The sequence below is a fragment of the Columba livia genome, unplaced genomic scaffold (genome assembly GCF_036013475.1).
Source record: "Columba livia isolate bColLiv1 breed racing homer unplaced genomic scaffold, bColLiv1.pat.W.v2 Scaffold_102, whole genome shotgun sequence".
NCBI lineage: Eukaryota > Metazoa > Chordata > Aves > Columbiformes > Columbidae > Columba > Columba livia.
In genome coordinates, this window is record NW_027043007.1 from 121,632 (window position 1) to 136,735 (window position 15,104).

At 58.7% G+C, this 15,104-nt stretch overlaps 1 protein-coding gene across 1 annotated transcript; it reads right to left on the bottom strand.

Moving 5' to 3' along the window:
• Positions 1 to 265: 265 nt before the first annotated feature.
• On the bottom strand, positions 266 to 5,042 carry LOC135577550 (ubiquitin carboxyl-terminal hydrolase 36-like). Its single transcript, XM_065047686.1, has 11 exons — positions 4,529 to 5,042; positions 4,234 to 4,455; positions 3,840 to 3,950; positions 3,443 to 3,545; positions 3,047 to 3,114; positions 2,606 to 2,676; positions 2,340 to 2,422; positions 1,903 to 2,014; positions 1,473 to 1,613; positions 1,070 to 1,170; positions 266 to 767 (listed from the first exon to the last, which is right to left on the bottom strand). The coding sequence occupies exons 1-11, from the start codon at positions 5,040 to 5,042 to the stop codon at positions 266 to 268; spliced, it is 2,028 nt and encodes a 675-aa protein (XP_064903758.1).
• Between the last annotated feature and the right edge of the window lie 10,062 nt (positions 5,043 to 15,104).

Sequence of the window (15,104 nt, forward strand, 5' to 3'; positions counted from 1 at the left end):
TCCAGGGACTGGCGCAGCCACCCCGCCGTCCTGAGCAAGGAGGCAGCAGCCAATTCTCCAGCCTCTGCAGGGATGGGAACAAGAGCGGGGGCCTGGCCCTGCACCCCAACCCAGAGGGAGGGCAGAGCCCTGGGGTTTAGGGGCTCTCCCCGCCCGCCTCCTGCTTAGCAAGGTACCAACATCGTTCCTGCACTCCCCAACACAAGTGCCGGATCCAGAGGCACGAGGCACCTACTAAAGTCTCTGGGCAGAAGCTCAGACTCACCTATGTGTCGGAAAGCGCCAGCTTCTTGGCCGGTGGTGGTGACATGGTGCTGCTGGGCTGCGGAGCAGCCCTGGCCGACAAGAAGGCTTTCAGCTTTGCCAGCACCAGGCTGGCAGAAGCCCTGCTGCGAGGGTCCCTTGCCGGTGTCCCGGTGTTCTCCCCGCTGCCCCACGGCTCCTGGCTGGGGATGGGCTCCGGCAGCCCAGGGGAGGCGGGCAGGGGCCCGGGCTCCCAGCAGCGCTTCCGGGGAACCTGCGCTTTGGCCCCACTGGTGTGACTGGGGCCACAAAGTCCTGGAGCCGCTCTGGGCGCGGGTGGCGGCTGCGAGGAGCGCGGCTTCTTGGGACTCTGGACTGCGTCACCGGGAAACGCTGCAGCCGCGCGTTTGGCTTTCAGGGCCAGCTTGGGTGATGGTGACCCAGAAGGCAGCTTGACACGGCCAGGCAGGCTGGAGGCAGCTTTGGAAACGGGACCCTCTGAGCTCTTCCCGGGGCTGGGGATCCTGAGGAAGGCAGAGAAGGGCACGTGTGAACCGCCAGTGTCTGAGTGACTGCAACATACTCATCATAGCTGCGCACGAGAACCAGGAGCCAGAAGCTCCAAGGAGGTGAGGAGCTCTTGATCTGCAGGAAAACCACAACAAGGGGCTGGAGCTCTCTCTGTCACCCGCCCCCGAGCCAGCACACGCACGTGGGCACTGGGGCTACTTGGGCCAAGCTCCTTCCCACATCCAGGCATGTGCCCCCAGCCCTGTCCCACACTCTGAGCAGGGACAGAGGGACCGGGGACACAGGGCACGCTCACCTGAGGTAGAACAGCACATACGCCTGCTGGTTAAGGACCACCTTGATGTTACTGGGGCGGACCACGTTGTCATTCATTTGGTACCACTGCCCGTCGCTGGCCTGCGGAGGGAGAGAGAACGGGGTCGGGCTGTGTCCAGGGACGCTCCTGGCCTGAGGAGCAGCAGGAACAGCGCCCGTCAGCAGAGCTCCGCTCCCCAAAACCCCCAGGTGACCCCGGGCAGGTGAGGGGTCTCTGCAAGAGCAGAACTCCACACTTCCTGTGACGGAGCACAGCCCGTACCCCCCAGTGCTCCACACCACGCACCTCTGCTGAGCACCCTCCTGTCTGCGCATTACACGGACCCCTGAGCACCCGCCGGCCCCCAGCACAGAGAGGTGCCAAGAGAGCGCCCTGGGCTCACCTTCACGTAGCAGTAGTAGTGTCCTGCGTGGCTGCTGTACCCCGAGTGCACCAGCACCGCATAGAGCCCGTACATGACCGGATCCCCGCTGGTCTGGGACATGTACGGGCGGATGTTCAGGAGCTCAGGGTAGCCCACGTCCTGCAGAGAGAGGATGTCTCAGAAGCCTGCACAGCAGATGGCAAGAGCAGCTCAGCTGTACTACGAGTCCCGTCTTGTGAGGGAGGGAGAACCCACTCTCCCCAGGCAGAGCCCACGGTGAGGAAGATGCCAGGATGAGCCAAACTCCCAGCACAGCACAGCACAGCTGGAGAAGGGCTGCAGGACTGCGGTAGAGCTCGCACCGCGCACAGAACCACCTCCAACCCTGCTCGGGGCAGCAGGGCCTCGGGACAGGACACAGCCCCGCTCTGGATTGCTGAGCACTCACCTTTGTGATCTTGCCTCCGGTGAAGTCGGCAAAACGCTTCAGAGCAAGCGTGAGAACCCTGGGCGCTCGGTGGATGGTGAAGCGTTTGGTTGCCGACACTTTCTTCTTGCATCTGCACAGGGAGAGCTTGAGCTGTTCATGCTGTTCCACCACCCAGGTGCTTGCCAGCCCTGGCCAAGCCACAAACCCCACGGAAATGACCCTGGTGAGAGCGGGTTCTGCTCCAGGGCACCTGCTCACGGCCAGGTCTGCTGGCTCAGGTCCCCGTCTCAAGACGGGGGAGATGAGGAGTGACAGGCTTCATCGCAGGCTTCACAGCCACGCACCTCACGGTTTAGTGGTGGAGCAGGTAGAGAAGCCCTCCTGTACTGCAGCTGCCCTCCTGCTTCCCACCAGCACACCCGCGGCCCCTTCCCGCCCCAGCCCCGCACACTCACTTGTCACACAGGTAGGCGTTCTCTCCGCCCAGCAGGTCTGGCTTCACAAACAGCTCCAGTGCCTGCTCTACGTTTGCGGCTTGCTGCCAGGACAGAGGAGAGGTCAGGGCCAGGCAGAGGAGGCAGCGCAACAACAGAAGCTGATTCCCTCTTGCCTGCACCGTGCCTGACACTGGCAGGTTAAACAGCCTCGAGCAGTAGCGGTGCAGCTGCAGGAACATCCCCTGCAGAGCAGAGCTCCTCCCCACCTGACCCTGCCCCGGTACCGTGATCTCCACCGGCAGGTCCAGACAGGGGTCAAAGGTGTCCGAGACTGCTTTGCACATCGAGCACTTCACTGCAAGAGAACGAGCAGTGAGCACCCCCTGGCACAACACGGCACCACCACCCCCAGCACAGCGCAGGCGGCTGCCGTGTTGCCCTTTTCCGCGTTTGGGCTCTGGGACGGCAGCACCAGCATTCGCAGTCTGTACGTGCTGGGACAACAAGTGTTGCGGGACAGCTGGCAACGTGGGTTCCTTTGCTGGTGGCAATGAGCTGGGGACCCACAGCCAGCAGCTTCGTGGCCCACAGATACCAAAAGACTGACCAGCTGCAGCTCTGCATAATTTGCACATGCTTAGTGACTTTCCCAAGTTACTGCAAGGCTCTCGGGGAAACAGCAGCCCTGAGAGTCACAGGCCCAGGCCCTGGCAGCCAGCACTCACCACGGGACCGCAGGGAACCGCCAAAGATCTGGTGGATCAGGGTGGTGGCTTGGGTCTGGCGATCCAACCTAGAGACGGCAGCTCGGATCACACAGCGCCCGCCCCAAGAGCCACCCCCACGGGCCAGCGCTGTGTCCTCAGGATCCAAACCCAGCCCAGTCACAGGATTTGGGGACAGAACCGCAGCTGTGCTGGGGTGGAGGTGTCAGAAGGCAGACAGCAGCCCAGGGCTGTGTCACAGAGGGGCAGAGAGCTGGGCCATCCACCCCAGACCGTGGAGTCAGCACCTCCCTCCATGAGCCCAGCCCGGGGGACACGTTCACCCCACAGTCCCCTCCCGCGGGCACAGGGGACCAGCAGACAAGGGCAGTTGTCACCACCAGAGGCCCCACATACTCGGTGCAGTCGGGCAGGCAGGCCTTCTGCATGGCATCGATGGTGAAACGGAGGAACTCGTGTGCGTCCTCTTGCCTGCCCAAGCGGATGTGCGGGGCGATCTCTGCAGGAGAGGGAGGGATCAGCCGCAGCACGCGCTGCAACAGAGGCAGGTCCTCCCGCCCTCCCTCCGGACAGCGACTGCGGGGTTTGAGCTCCCTCGGCCCAAACCAGACGTCAGACTCATGTGGGCCGTGGGGGAAGCCCCACAAGGCCCGTGAAGGCCCTGGCAGGCTCAGTGAGTCGTCTCGGAAGAACCTCTGCCAAGACCTGCCCTGATCTCAAAGGTTCTGCTCCTGCAATAGTCTCTGCCCTCCTGCACGGCTACAGGAGGGGACGCGAGGGCAGCCATCCTTACTCTTGAGGTCTCGGACAAGGGACACTGGCTTTATCACGCTGCCGCTGTTCGCGAACGCCTGCGTGACGTGGTTCTGCATGACGCACATCATGCAGAAGCCGCTTTGGTGACCTGGAGTGGGAGAGGAGAAGACAGAACGTTGAGGACAAACTCATCTTAGTCCTGGCTGTGTGCAGCACAGACAGAGCCTCTCAGACGCAGGATGCAGAGCTCGGGAACACTGCTACGGCCAGGAAAAGTGGATGCTCCCGTATGCAGGAATGTCCTCTCCACGGAGAAACGGGCAGGAGGGAGCAGAGAAGGCACATCCCGGCAGGCGCACAGCCCCGGCAGAGCCGTGCGCAGGGTGCTGAGCGCAGCCCCGGGACAGGCGGGCGCTCCCCTCCCCACTCACAGGTGCGGCTGTGCTCCCTGGACAGCAGGTAGTTGGCGAGCGGTGGCGTGTACGTGAGGCACTGCAGGGTGGCGTTGAGGAAACAGGTGTTTCCCAGGTTGAGCAGCCCGGCGCCGATGCGCTGGACACGCTGCCACTGCATGGCGAGGCGCCCTGCAGGGAACAGCCCCTTCTGGGGCGCAGGGACGCCGTCCCCGAGGCGCCCCGGGGTCCGGTCGCTGCCTGCGGGGAGAGAGAGGCGGGTGAGCCGCGGGCTGCGCAGCGCAGGGAGAGCCCCCCGGCCCTCTGCACCCACCCGGCTTGCCCGGCTGTCCCTCCTCAGCGCCGCGGGGGTGCTCGGCGGGCTCGGTGCGGGGGTTGAGCAGCAGGTACTTGGCCCGCAGCAGCTCCGGCTGGCCGGAGAAGCCGTGGCTGGCGGGCTGGAACTCGATCTTGTGCAGCAGCACCTTCGTGGCCGAGGTGCTCAGCAGCCGGCCCAGCGCCCCGGCCTCGCCCGCGTCCCGCCGCGCTTTCAGCAGCTCCCTCGGCTTCGCCGTGCCCGCCATGGCGTGTCGCCGCACGTGCCACCGCCTCGAGGTCGCGCCGGTCTCTCGGCCTCTCCCTCTCCACCACCACACACGCTTCCCGCGCCTCCTCCTCAAGTCCCGCCCTTCGCTGCGGTCGCTCGCGCTCGGCTCGGCCCACTGACTCCTCCCCTCGCCTTCGCCGTCCGCTCCGCTCCGCGTCCAGAACAGGACTGAGCTGCGCCTGCGCGTCCCGGCAACGCCAGGGGCGGAGCCTGCCGGGGGCGGGGCTTGTTGTGACGTCATCGCGCTCCGGCCGCGCCCCAGAATCATTAAATGGTCACACACTGTGGTTTCAGTGCAGGGGAACCTGGACACCGTGGTGGATTTGGCCGACAAAAGCCTCTGCAAGTCTTACAAGGCCAAGGCGCAAGGTGTGCGCTGGGGGCGGAGCAAACCTGGTGTCCCGGGACAGGCTGGGATGTGACCGGCTGAGCAGTCCTGAGGAGAAGGGCGTGGGAGTTATGATGGGTTTATCTATATTTACTAGAAGTCTCTTAGCATTTTGTCATTTTATTAAACTGCGTTTCTCTCAGTCCAAATTTCTCCCTTCACTTTCGATTCTCTCCCCTATTGGGAGGGGAAGGGGTTGGGGGTGAGTGATCAGCTGCCGCGGTTGTGTTGCCAGCTCGGGTTAAACCACGACACGGGTGAAGGTCCAGAGGAATATCTGTCATGGTGGGGTCAGGGGCACTTGAGCTTTGTGGAGCAGCTCAGTCAATTGGGCCTCTTCAGTCTGCTGAAGGGGACACAGGGCACTGGAAAAGCAGCGACTCCTGCTTGGGGAGATGATGGGGGAGGCAAACCCTTCTGCAGTGGCGGCTGGTGGGACAGAGGCAGCAGCCACCAACACCCTCCAGGGAGCTTTGAACGGAGCATTAGGAAAAACTGAGCAGGCGGGTGGTGCTGCCCTGCAGCAGGACACCCGGGGACTCTCGGTGATCCCCGCCTTTGGAGGTTTCAGCTCACCAGAATGTCACCCAGCCTCACCCTGGGGTGGCTGATACCCTAAAAGAGAAACAACCACCATATTCTACCCCTCAGCCACCTACCAAAACCAGGGAGAAAATACATTGATCAGGCATCATAAAAAGGCAATTCTGTCTAAGAGGTGTAATCTTTAAATATCATTTAAATATAACTTAAACAAAGGAATAGCCCTGAGAGCAAAACCAGGAGACCTGCGTGGTCAAACAGGAGATGCTGGGTAAGCTCAAGTGGAAGAGGAGGTTTTATAGATCATGGAAGGAGGGGCTGGCCACTTGGGCAGAATGTAAGGCTGTTGTCAGAGAGTGTAGGGAGGCAACTAGGAAAGCTAAGGCCTCCCTAGAATTAAACCTGGCGAGAGGGGTCAAGAACAACAGGAAAACCTTTTTCAAATATGTGGCAGATAAAACTAACAGCAGAGGCAATGTAGGCCCACTGATGAATGAGACGGGTGCCCTGGTGACAGAAGATACAGAGAAGGCAGAGTTACTGAATGCTTCTTTGTCTCTGTCTGCTCTGCCGGAGGCTGTCCTGGGGAGCCCCGTACTGCTGAGGCCCCAGAGGAAGTCAGGACAATGGAGGAGTTTGCCTGGGTTGATGAGGACTGGGTTAGGGAGCAGTTAGGCAATCTGGAGATCCATAAATCCATGGGTCCGGATGGGATGCGCCCGCAGGTGCTGAGGGAGCTGGCTGAGGTCATTGCTGGACCGCTCTCCATCATCTTTGCCAAGTCTTGAGAAACAGGAAAGGTGCCTCAGGGCTGGAGGAAAGCAAATGTCACTGTAGTCTTCAAAAAGGGCAAGAAGGAGGACCCGGGCAACTGTAGGCCGGTCAGCCTCACCTCCATCCCCTGGAAACTGCTGGAACGACTCATGCTTGGTACCATCTCAAGTCATATCAGGGATAAGAGGGTCATTAGGGGCAGTCAACATGGCTTTACCAAAGGTAAGTCATGCTTGACCAACCTCATTGACTTTTATGAGGACATAACAAGATGGATGGATGATGGCAGAGTGGTGGATGTGGTCTACCGTGATTTAAATAAAGCATTTCACACAGCATCCTCACAGCTAAACTGAGGGAGTGCGGTCTAGATGACCAGGTAGTGAGGTGACTGTGAACTGGCTGAAGGGAAGAAGCCAGAGAATCGTGGTCAATGGGGCGGAGTCCAGTTGAGGCCTGTATCTAGTGCAGTGCCTCAGGGGTCAGTGCTGGGGCCTGTATTATTTAATATATTCATCAACAATTTGGACGAGGGAATAGAGTGACTGTCAGCAAGTTTGCTGATGACACCGAGCTGGGAGCAGTGGCTGACACGCCAGAGGCTGTGCTGCCATCCAGAGACCTGGACAGGCTGGAGAGTTGGGCGGGGAAAAATTTAATAAATATAACAAGGGCAAGTGTAGAGTCTTGGGACGTTGTGGAGTCTCCTTCTCTGCAGACATTCCAACCCGCCTGGACACCTTCCTGTGTAACCTCATCTGGGTGTTCCTGCTCCATGGGGGGATTGCACTGGATGAGCTTTCCAGGTCCCTTCCAACCCCGACATTCTGGGATTCTGTGGTGCCAGAGGCTAACTACTGAAGAATTACACCTTCTTTGACAAGTAAGGACGTGAAAAAGCTTCAGTTTTTCTCCTGAAGAACAAGGAGTTCCCTTACGGCACGGTCCTCTTTCTGCTACTAGTGACAGTGGCGCTAATTCCAAACCACGCTTGAGAGCCGCTTTATTTTTCCGTGTGTCCAAAGCTCATCCCGCTCATCCCTGGGAAGGACTCCTGCCAGTCTCTGCAAAGCACATCTCTCCAACCTTGTGTCATCCACAGGTTTCTGTTCAGCCCAGGACACTTCTCCCCATCCCTTCAGCACACTGCCAGGTCTCAGGTTTTCAGCTGCATGGAGTCAGGCCGCTCCCTTCAAAGTCTTCCCTACAAAAGTCTTCTCTACGTGCTGATGCCAACTATATCGCCTCCTGATGTACGGCTCCACGCTCCTTCTGCAGAGCTCCATGGACGGGGCAGTCTTCCTCTTTCTTTCATGGTTATTCACCTTCGCTTGTTTTGTTTTGTTGTTGTTGGGTTTATTTGTTTGCCTGCTTGTTTCATTATTGTTGTTATTGTTGTTATTACTATTATTATGATATGCATGTCAAATATTTTCTGAAGCAACACAACACAGTTTTCCCCCACAGCTTCACCAATTCCATATTTCCCCCTATCTCAAGGACGCCATGTGGAAACTGATGACTGGATGTTTTTCTGAAGCAATAACTGCCCCTTATCTGCTGCATGGCAGTCTTAATTTAACTCACTGCAGGCTCGACATGTCTTCTTTATTTTGTTGTGATGCTGGGATTTTAAAATTGTGTTAATGTTTTCATCCTTTACTGATTCACTGTCTGTTTTTCTTTTCATACCTAATTGCTGGGTAAACGAGGAGCCCTGCTCTCTGGGTCTTTACCTGAAATAAAGGACTTTCAGAGACTATTTTTTTCCCTGAGATCCTTTCTCAAAGGCCTTTTTGGAGCTGCAGGGACAGTTCCTGTGTGTGGGTAGAGGGGAAAACAGTCCCGGAATGGCAGCAGTGCCAGGGAGCACCAGCGCCTGAGGAAGGAGATGGACAGAGAGCAAACCTGACCCAGCAACTGTGGCGCAGTGCTGGAAATGGCGACGGGAGAGACCAATGTCCTGGGCACCTTCCCAGCCTGTCCCTGCACCGAGGGCACAGAGCGGCCTCCTCTCTCCTGCCCCTGCGTGTCCTGGCTCTGCAGCTCACCCCGCTGAGTGTGTCCTCCCCCTGCATGGTCACACAGCTCAGCCAGCACCGGGGTGTCCTCTGCCAGCACTTTCCAGCTCAGCCCAGCCCCTGCCCAGCTCTCCCCACAGCCCCGGCTTTCTCTCCAGCCCAGCCCAGCAGAGCAGCCCAGGCTGGGCTGGCCCACGGCCGTGCCCGGCGCAGGGGCTGCAGAGCTCTGGGCACTCAGCCCACAGCCCCAGCCCCTCTGAAGGGCTCAGCAGCTGCTGGGGGCACAGACGGGTCTCAGCCCCACCCACAGCCCCAGGGCTGGAGCTGGACATGGCACGAGGGCATGGAGACCAGTGCAAACCCAGGACTGCTGGTGTCAGCTCCAGTAGAGTCCCAGCACAGACGGCCTGTGCCCCTCAGTGCCAGCCCCTCTCCCCAGGCCAGAACAGGAGTGCTGCTCCAGCAGCAGAGCAGCCGGCCCCAAATGAGCGTCTGCAAAAAGGGGTTTCTCTTCCTCCTGGATTCCCCCCTGCAGGCACAGAAATGCTCCCCTGCTCTTCTCCAGGGACATCCCTTTCTCCAGGTGTCCAGGCTGCTCTGGCTGGCTCTGGTTTCCTCTCCGTGCTCCCCGCATGGCCCTGATCTGGCGATGCTGCTCTGCAGAGCCAGGGGCTGTGTTGCCCTGGGGCCGTGGGGTGTCTTTGCACTGGCCACGCTGTTCGGGGTGGGAAGCAGACCCAGCTGGATGAGCATCGCCACTGCTGAGCCCTTTCCATCTTCCCAGCTGGCTCAGTAGCCAAGGGCAGGACCGTGGGGTGTCTCTAATGGCACAAAGGGCAGGACAGGGCTGCACTAGATCCAGCCAGGGCCTTCACCAGAGGGTGTCCTGAAACACTCTCCAGTCTTATGTTACTTTGCCTGCTGGCTCCTCACAGCCTCTCCTCTCATTAGCCCATGATCTCCTGATTTCACCTTTTTGTCTGGGAGGCTCCTTCTTGGATGGTCACTTATTTTAGGAGGTGCCAGTCACTGCCTGTTGGGACTCATATGCTGTTCCTGGAAATCTCCTGACATCACTTGGCAGCTTGTGGTTCTTCTCCAGGATAGCATTTGCCATAGGACCCAAGGCAGGTGCTATCTGCATGGACATTTGTCACCACAAAGAGAAGTTTTTTTCCCATCCTTTGGTTCCTCACACATCATCCTGGCACTCTGAGCTTGTTGCTGTGACTCCATTAGGCATCCCAAGGTAGCAAAAGTCCCTTTGAGGGAGCAGTTTGTCGGGCATATTCCTGACACCAGCTTTGGAAGGGTACCCCGCCCTGAGGAGCCCCTGTGCTCTTGGTGGTGCCAGCAGTGAGGCCAGATCTCACACAGTGGTTCCCATGGCCTGCTCCTGTCCACAGCCACAGGGATGCCACTGTAGATACACCAGGACTGTCACAAGGTACACAAGACCTTAGCGGCAGCACAAATGCAAGAGCACAAGAGGACAGTGGAAGTGAGGAGAGGCCAGCATTGAAGAGGCCACATCCTCCATGTCCGTGGCTCCAGGGAAGCAGCAGCTGTGATGACAATCAGGCGGCAGAGGGGCAGCGCCTGCTGAGTCAGCAGGATGCAGCCTCTGGGTCCCATGGGCAGCTCCTCCACGTGTCAGCTGGGATTTTGGGTCCTTAACCCTTTCTGTATCCCCAGCTCCAGAGAAGATTGGAAGAGATGGGAGCTCAGACAAATTGTTTTCTTCAGGGTTCTTTATTTATGCAAGAAGACTGGTTCTGTATGTACATGTGCTGGTTTCATCTGGGATAGAGTTCAATTTCTTCATGCTTGTATGACTCTATGTATTGCCCTTGGGATGAGAACAGTGTTAGTAACACACGCATGTTTTAGTCACTGTTGAGCAGAGCTTACCCAGCGCCAAGGCCGTTTCTTTTTCTCACACACCACAGCAGCAAGTGGGCTGGGGGTCCACAAGGAGCTGGGAGGGGACACAGCTGGGACAGCTGACCAAAGGGACCTTCCACACCATATGATGTCATGTTCAGCAGTAAAAGTCGGGAGCAGAAGAAGGGAGGGCAGGACACTTGGAGTGATGGTGCTTATCTTCCCAAGTAACTGCTAGGTGTGCTGGAGCCCAGCTTAGCTAGAGGTGGCTGGGCACCCACCTGCTGACAGGGAGGAGCAAATGCAGTTCTTGTTTTGCTTTGTTTATGCACACAACTTTAGATTTATCTATCAAATTGCCTTCGTCTCAACTCCTGAGTTGTCTCACTTTTAGAGTTCCAATTCTCTCCCCCATCCTACTTTGGAGGAGTGAGCTGTGTGACGCTGAGCCGCCTACTGGGGTTTCACCAGTGTCAAGAGGTGGGATGAATAATACTATTTCATGGCACTTCTTGTTATCATAGGTATAAAGGCAAATATATAAAATAAAGAAAAAGCAAAAATAGTCCTGATTTTTCCTGAGATACCCTGGAAGTCTTCTAATTTGTATGGGTACCTTAATGATGCTGAAATAGTATGTGTTCAAATCCTTTCCTCAGGGAATCCTTGATCTCTCTGTTCCTCATGCTGTAGATGAGGGGGTTCACTGCTGGAGGTACCACCAGGTACAGAAATGACACCACCAGGTCCAGGGACTGAGAGGACATGGAAGGGGGACTCAGGTAGGCAAAAAAAGGGGTGCTAACAAACAGGGAGACCACGGCCAGGTGAGGGAGGCACGTGGAAAAGGCTTTGTGCCGTCCCTGCTCAGAGGGGATCCTCAGCACGGCCCTGAAGATCTGCACATAGGACACCACAATGAACACAAAACACCCAAACTGTAAACAGGCACTGACCAAGGGAAGCCAGACTTCCCTGAGGTAGGAGTTTAAGCAGGAGAGCTTGAGGATCTGGGGGATTTCACAGAACAGCTGTTCCAGGTCATTGCCCGTGCACAGTGGCAGTGAAAATGTATTGGCCGTGTGCAGCAGAGCAACGAGAAACCCACTGGCCCAGGCAGCTGCTGCCATGTGCACACAAGCTCTGCTGCCCAGGAGGGTCCCGTAGTGCAGGGGTTTGCAGATGGCAACATAGCGGTCGTAGGACATGATGGCGAGGAGAAAATACTCTGTTACGATCAAGAATGAAGCAGAAATAACTTTGCATAGCAACGCAAGTAGGAGGTGGCCCTGGTGTCCGTGAGGGAATTGGCCATTGCATTGGGAACACTGATGGAGATGAAGCCAACATCTAGGAGGGAGAGGTTGAGGAGGAAGAAGTACATGGGGGTGTGGAGGTGCTGGTCACAGGCTATGGTGGTGATGATGAGGCCGTTGCCCAGGAGGGCAGCCAGGTAGATGCCCAGGAAGAGCCAGAAGTGCAAGAGCTGCAGCTCCCGTGTGTCTGTGAATGCCAGGAGGAGGAACTGGGTGATGAAGCTGTGTTGGACATCCGACCCTTTGTTTATGAGGCACTGCCATGGGAGGGAAGCACACTTATGAGTTAGGACTGCTCCAGGCAAAGCTTTTCCCATTCTCTAGCCTCTCCAATCCCCTGCCCTGCTCCCCACACACACTGCCTGTCTCTTTTCTTTCAGTACCTTCATGTATCCCCAAGGCTGGAGCTCTGCGATGTGGGAAAGGCAGGACGTGTGGCTCCAGCTAAAGGGCCTTGGACAGGTTATACAGAAGTATGTGGACCAACGGGTCACTGGGGCTTTGTTGCCAGGACACCCTGGGTCCAGCTGTGTTGTCCCGCGGGCAGCGGCAGAGGCCAGGAGTGACACTGCTTGGAACGCTCAGGGTGGTCCCCATGGGAAGGACACCATGGGACTGGGCTTTGTCTTCCAGCTTTAGTGAAAAAAAGATATTCAAATATGGCCATTTTTGAGAGAGAATTTATTCTCTTTGGCTCCCACAGATCCAGCAGCTCAGCAACCACCATCTCTGTTTTGGTCTTGGGAACTCTATCAGTAGGTTGTAGAGTGTCTGAAATGCCAAGTGCTTGACGCAGGTATCAGGGTCTTCCATCAAGGGCAGGAGGACTGCAAGAGAGGGACGCAGAGCAGAGATGAGCCCCCACTGCCTGCAGAGACCCCCAGGAGTCCCCTCCGAACTGTGCCAGCCCCACTCGTCTCTTCCCCTGGCCGGGAGGAGCAGATGAGAGCAACAGGCCAGCTGGAAGCTGCTGCTCCGGGACGTGCCAGGTGCCCCTGCCACATCCTCTGCCCCTGAAGCGCTTTCCTGGAGGAGGACCAGGCATGGCAGCGCCCTGCCCAGGCCCTGTCCCCTGCCCACCAGCACAGCACGGCCCCCACTCACCTTTGGTGATTTCATTCAGCTTCTCCACCTTATTGCTGCGGTTCTTCAGGTACCGCGCGCCAAGCCCTGTGCACAGAGCTCCTGTCAGGCCTCTGCTCCCCAGCACGCTCCCGGCAGCACGGCCCCGGCCCGGCCGGCTCGGCTGCACACCCTGCACCCCTGGGCAGGGCTGGCCCCGGGCAGGACAGGACCCAAGGCCGCTGCCCGTGCAGCGGTGGGGACGGGGGCCAGGCTGCCAGCAGAGGGTCCCCGGGGGCTGTGGCTCACCGGTGAACCTGACGGCCTCCAGTCGCACGGTGGCCTGAGCGTCCTTCACATACAGCAGGCTCTGACACAGCTGTTCTTCCAGCCTGCTCTTGTCCTGCTGGAGCTGGTGAGAACACAAGGGCATGGGTCTGGTACAGACATTGCCCAGCCACCCGGACCAGTCCCTCCTACCAGTGGCCTCTTCCCTCCCAGACAGGAGCCCTGTGGGGCTGAGGTTCAGAGAGAGCAGAGGGCAGAGGGGGCCTGGCAGTGCTGAGAGCCCTCTGTCCCACGGCCAGGGCCAACATGTGCCAGGGTCTTGTTTAGCACCTGGGGGCAGGGAGGGGAGAGGGGCCTGGAGAAGAGCCCTTGGGGGGTCTGTGCTTGAAGGCAGGGAAGGAGGATGTGGCTACAGGCTGTGGGCTCCGGGCTGGAACAGGGCAGGTGAGGCTCAGCTGCACAGCCCTCCCCACGGGGCACCTGGGGCAGCCCTCGTCCAATTCTTACCAAACACTCTCCGATGCGGTGTATCTGATGTGTCTGGACCAGGGTGCTGAGGTTCCTCCATCCCAGGAACCCTGCACAGTCCAGCAGGGCGTCCCTAGAGGCCTGCAGAGAAGCAGAGGTTGGGAGATGGCACCGCACCCCGGGGGAAGACACCTGGCACCTTCCCTCCTCTTGGCCCAGCATGAGCTGTTCCCAGCCCCTTGTGGGAAGAGGCATCAGGGAATGGAGTCTGAAGTGGGTTCAGTGCCCAGGGCAGGGACACGGGGCAGCTGCCACCTCAGGTGTAGCCTGCTGCTGGCCAGCAGAACAGAGATCCTCAAGAGCTGCTGAGCTTCCACCGGGGCTGGGGGCAGCCTGAGGGGCAGAGGAGCTGAGGGCCCACGGCTGCAGGCAGTGAGGGCTGGAGTCCCAGAGACCCCGGGGCAGGACGGAGCCAGCAGCAGCTCCCACGGGCGTCCCCCAGCAGGACACCTGAACAAGCTGGCTCTGCAGCCCTTGTAAGTGCTGCAGCCCCCTGCACAGCCCGAGTTAGCTGGCCCAAAGCAGGGGGAACTGGGTGAGCAGGACTTTGTCCTGAGGCCATCCTGCCCTCAGGGGCTGGGGTTGTCTCCGGCCCAAACACCTGGGGGTCTCTTGGGCACAGCCCTGGGGGACAGAGCTGGGGGCTCAAAGACCTGGGGGCAGTGATGGGGACTCACAGCCCTGGCCTCCCACACGTGCAGGAACAGTTGGGAAGCCTGTAGGGACTTGTGTGGGGTGGCCTTGGGCTGCTGCTGCAGCACAGCCTTCCCAACAACTCTGGTCACTGCACCTTGGCCACGCTCTTGCTCTGGTCATTCATACGGAGGAACAGTGGGACCAGGACCCTCTTCACTGTCTTCCTCAGCATCTTCTTGTTTCTCCCCACCACAGTGTCCATCACATCTCTGAAGAGGCTGATGGAGAACTCCCGCACCAGGCTGGACTCCTGGTAGGGTGGAGGATGGGGAACTTCAGCAACAGGCACTCCCAGCCCACGGTGAGCAAAGGGCGTCAGCGTGGCTGATGTGAGGGGTCGGATCCTGAGCACAGGAGCCGTGGGGCAGATCTACAGCTGAGGCTGGATGGCCCCAGAGCCCTGAAAGGCCATGCAAGAGGAGCATGAGGGGAGCCCTGCCCGAGGGCTGCCCACGGGGCTGGGCTGAGGGGCAGCTGTCTTTGCCAAGTGCCCATCTGTAGGGCTCGGGCTGGGGCTCCCAGGGCAGCCTTACATCATCAAAGAGGGGCAGGAGCTTCTCCGCCAGCTGCAGAGCGATGGGGCTCGCCTCCTCCCGGTCCAGGTGACCCATCGTGTTCCTGAAGAGTAGCAGGGCCTTCCTCTTGACATCACTGTTGGTGTCCTGCATGGTCTCCATGATGTCTGGCAGCAGGACCAGTATTTTTCTTGCCTGTAAGAAACACAGTTTCCTTATTGTGAAGCGCTGAAAGATCACCCTGGCAAAAATGCTCTGGCCACTGAGGACCAGCCTCCCGTTCATCTT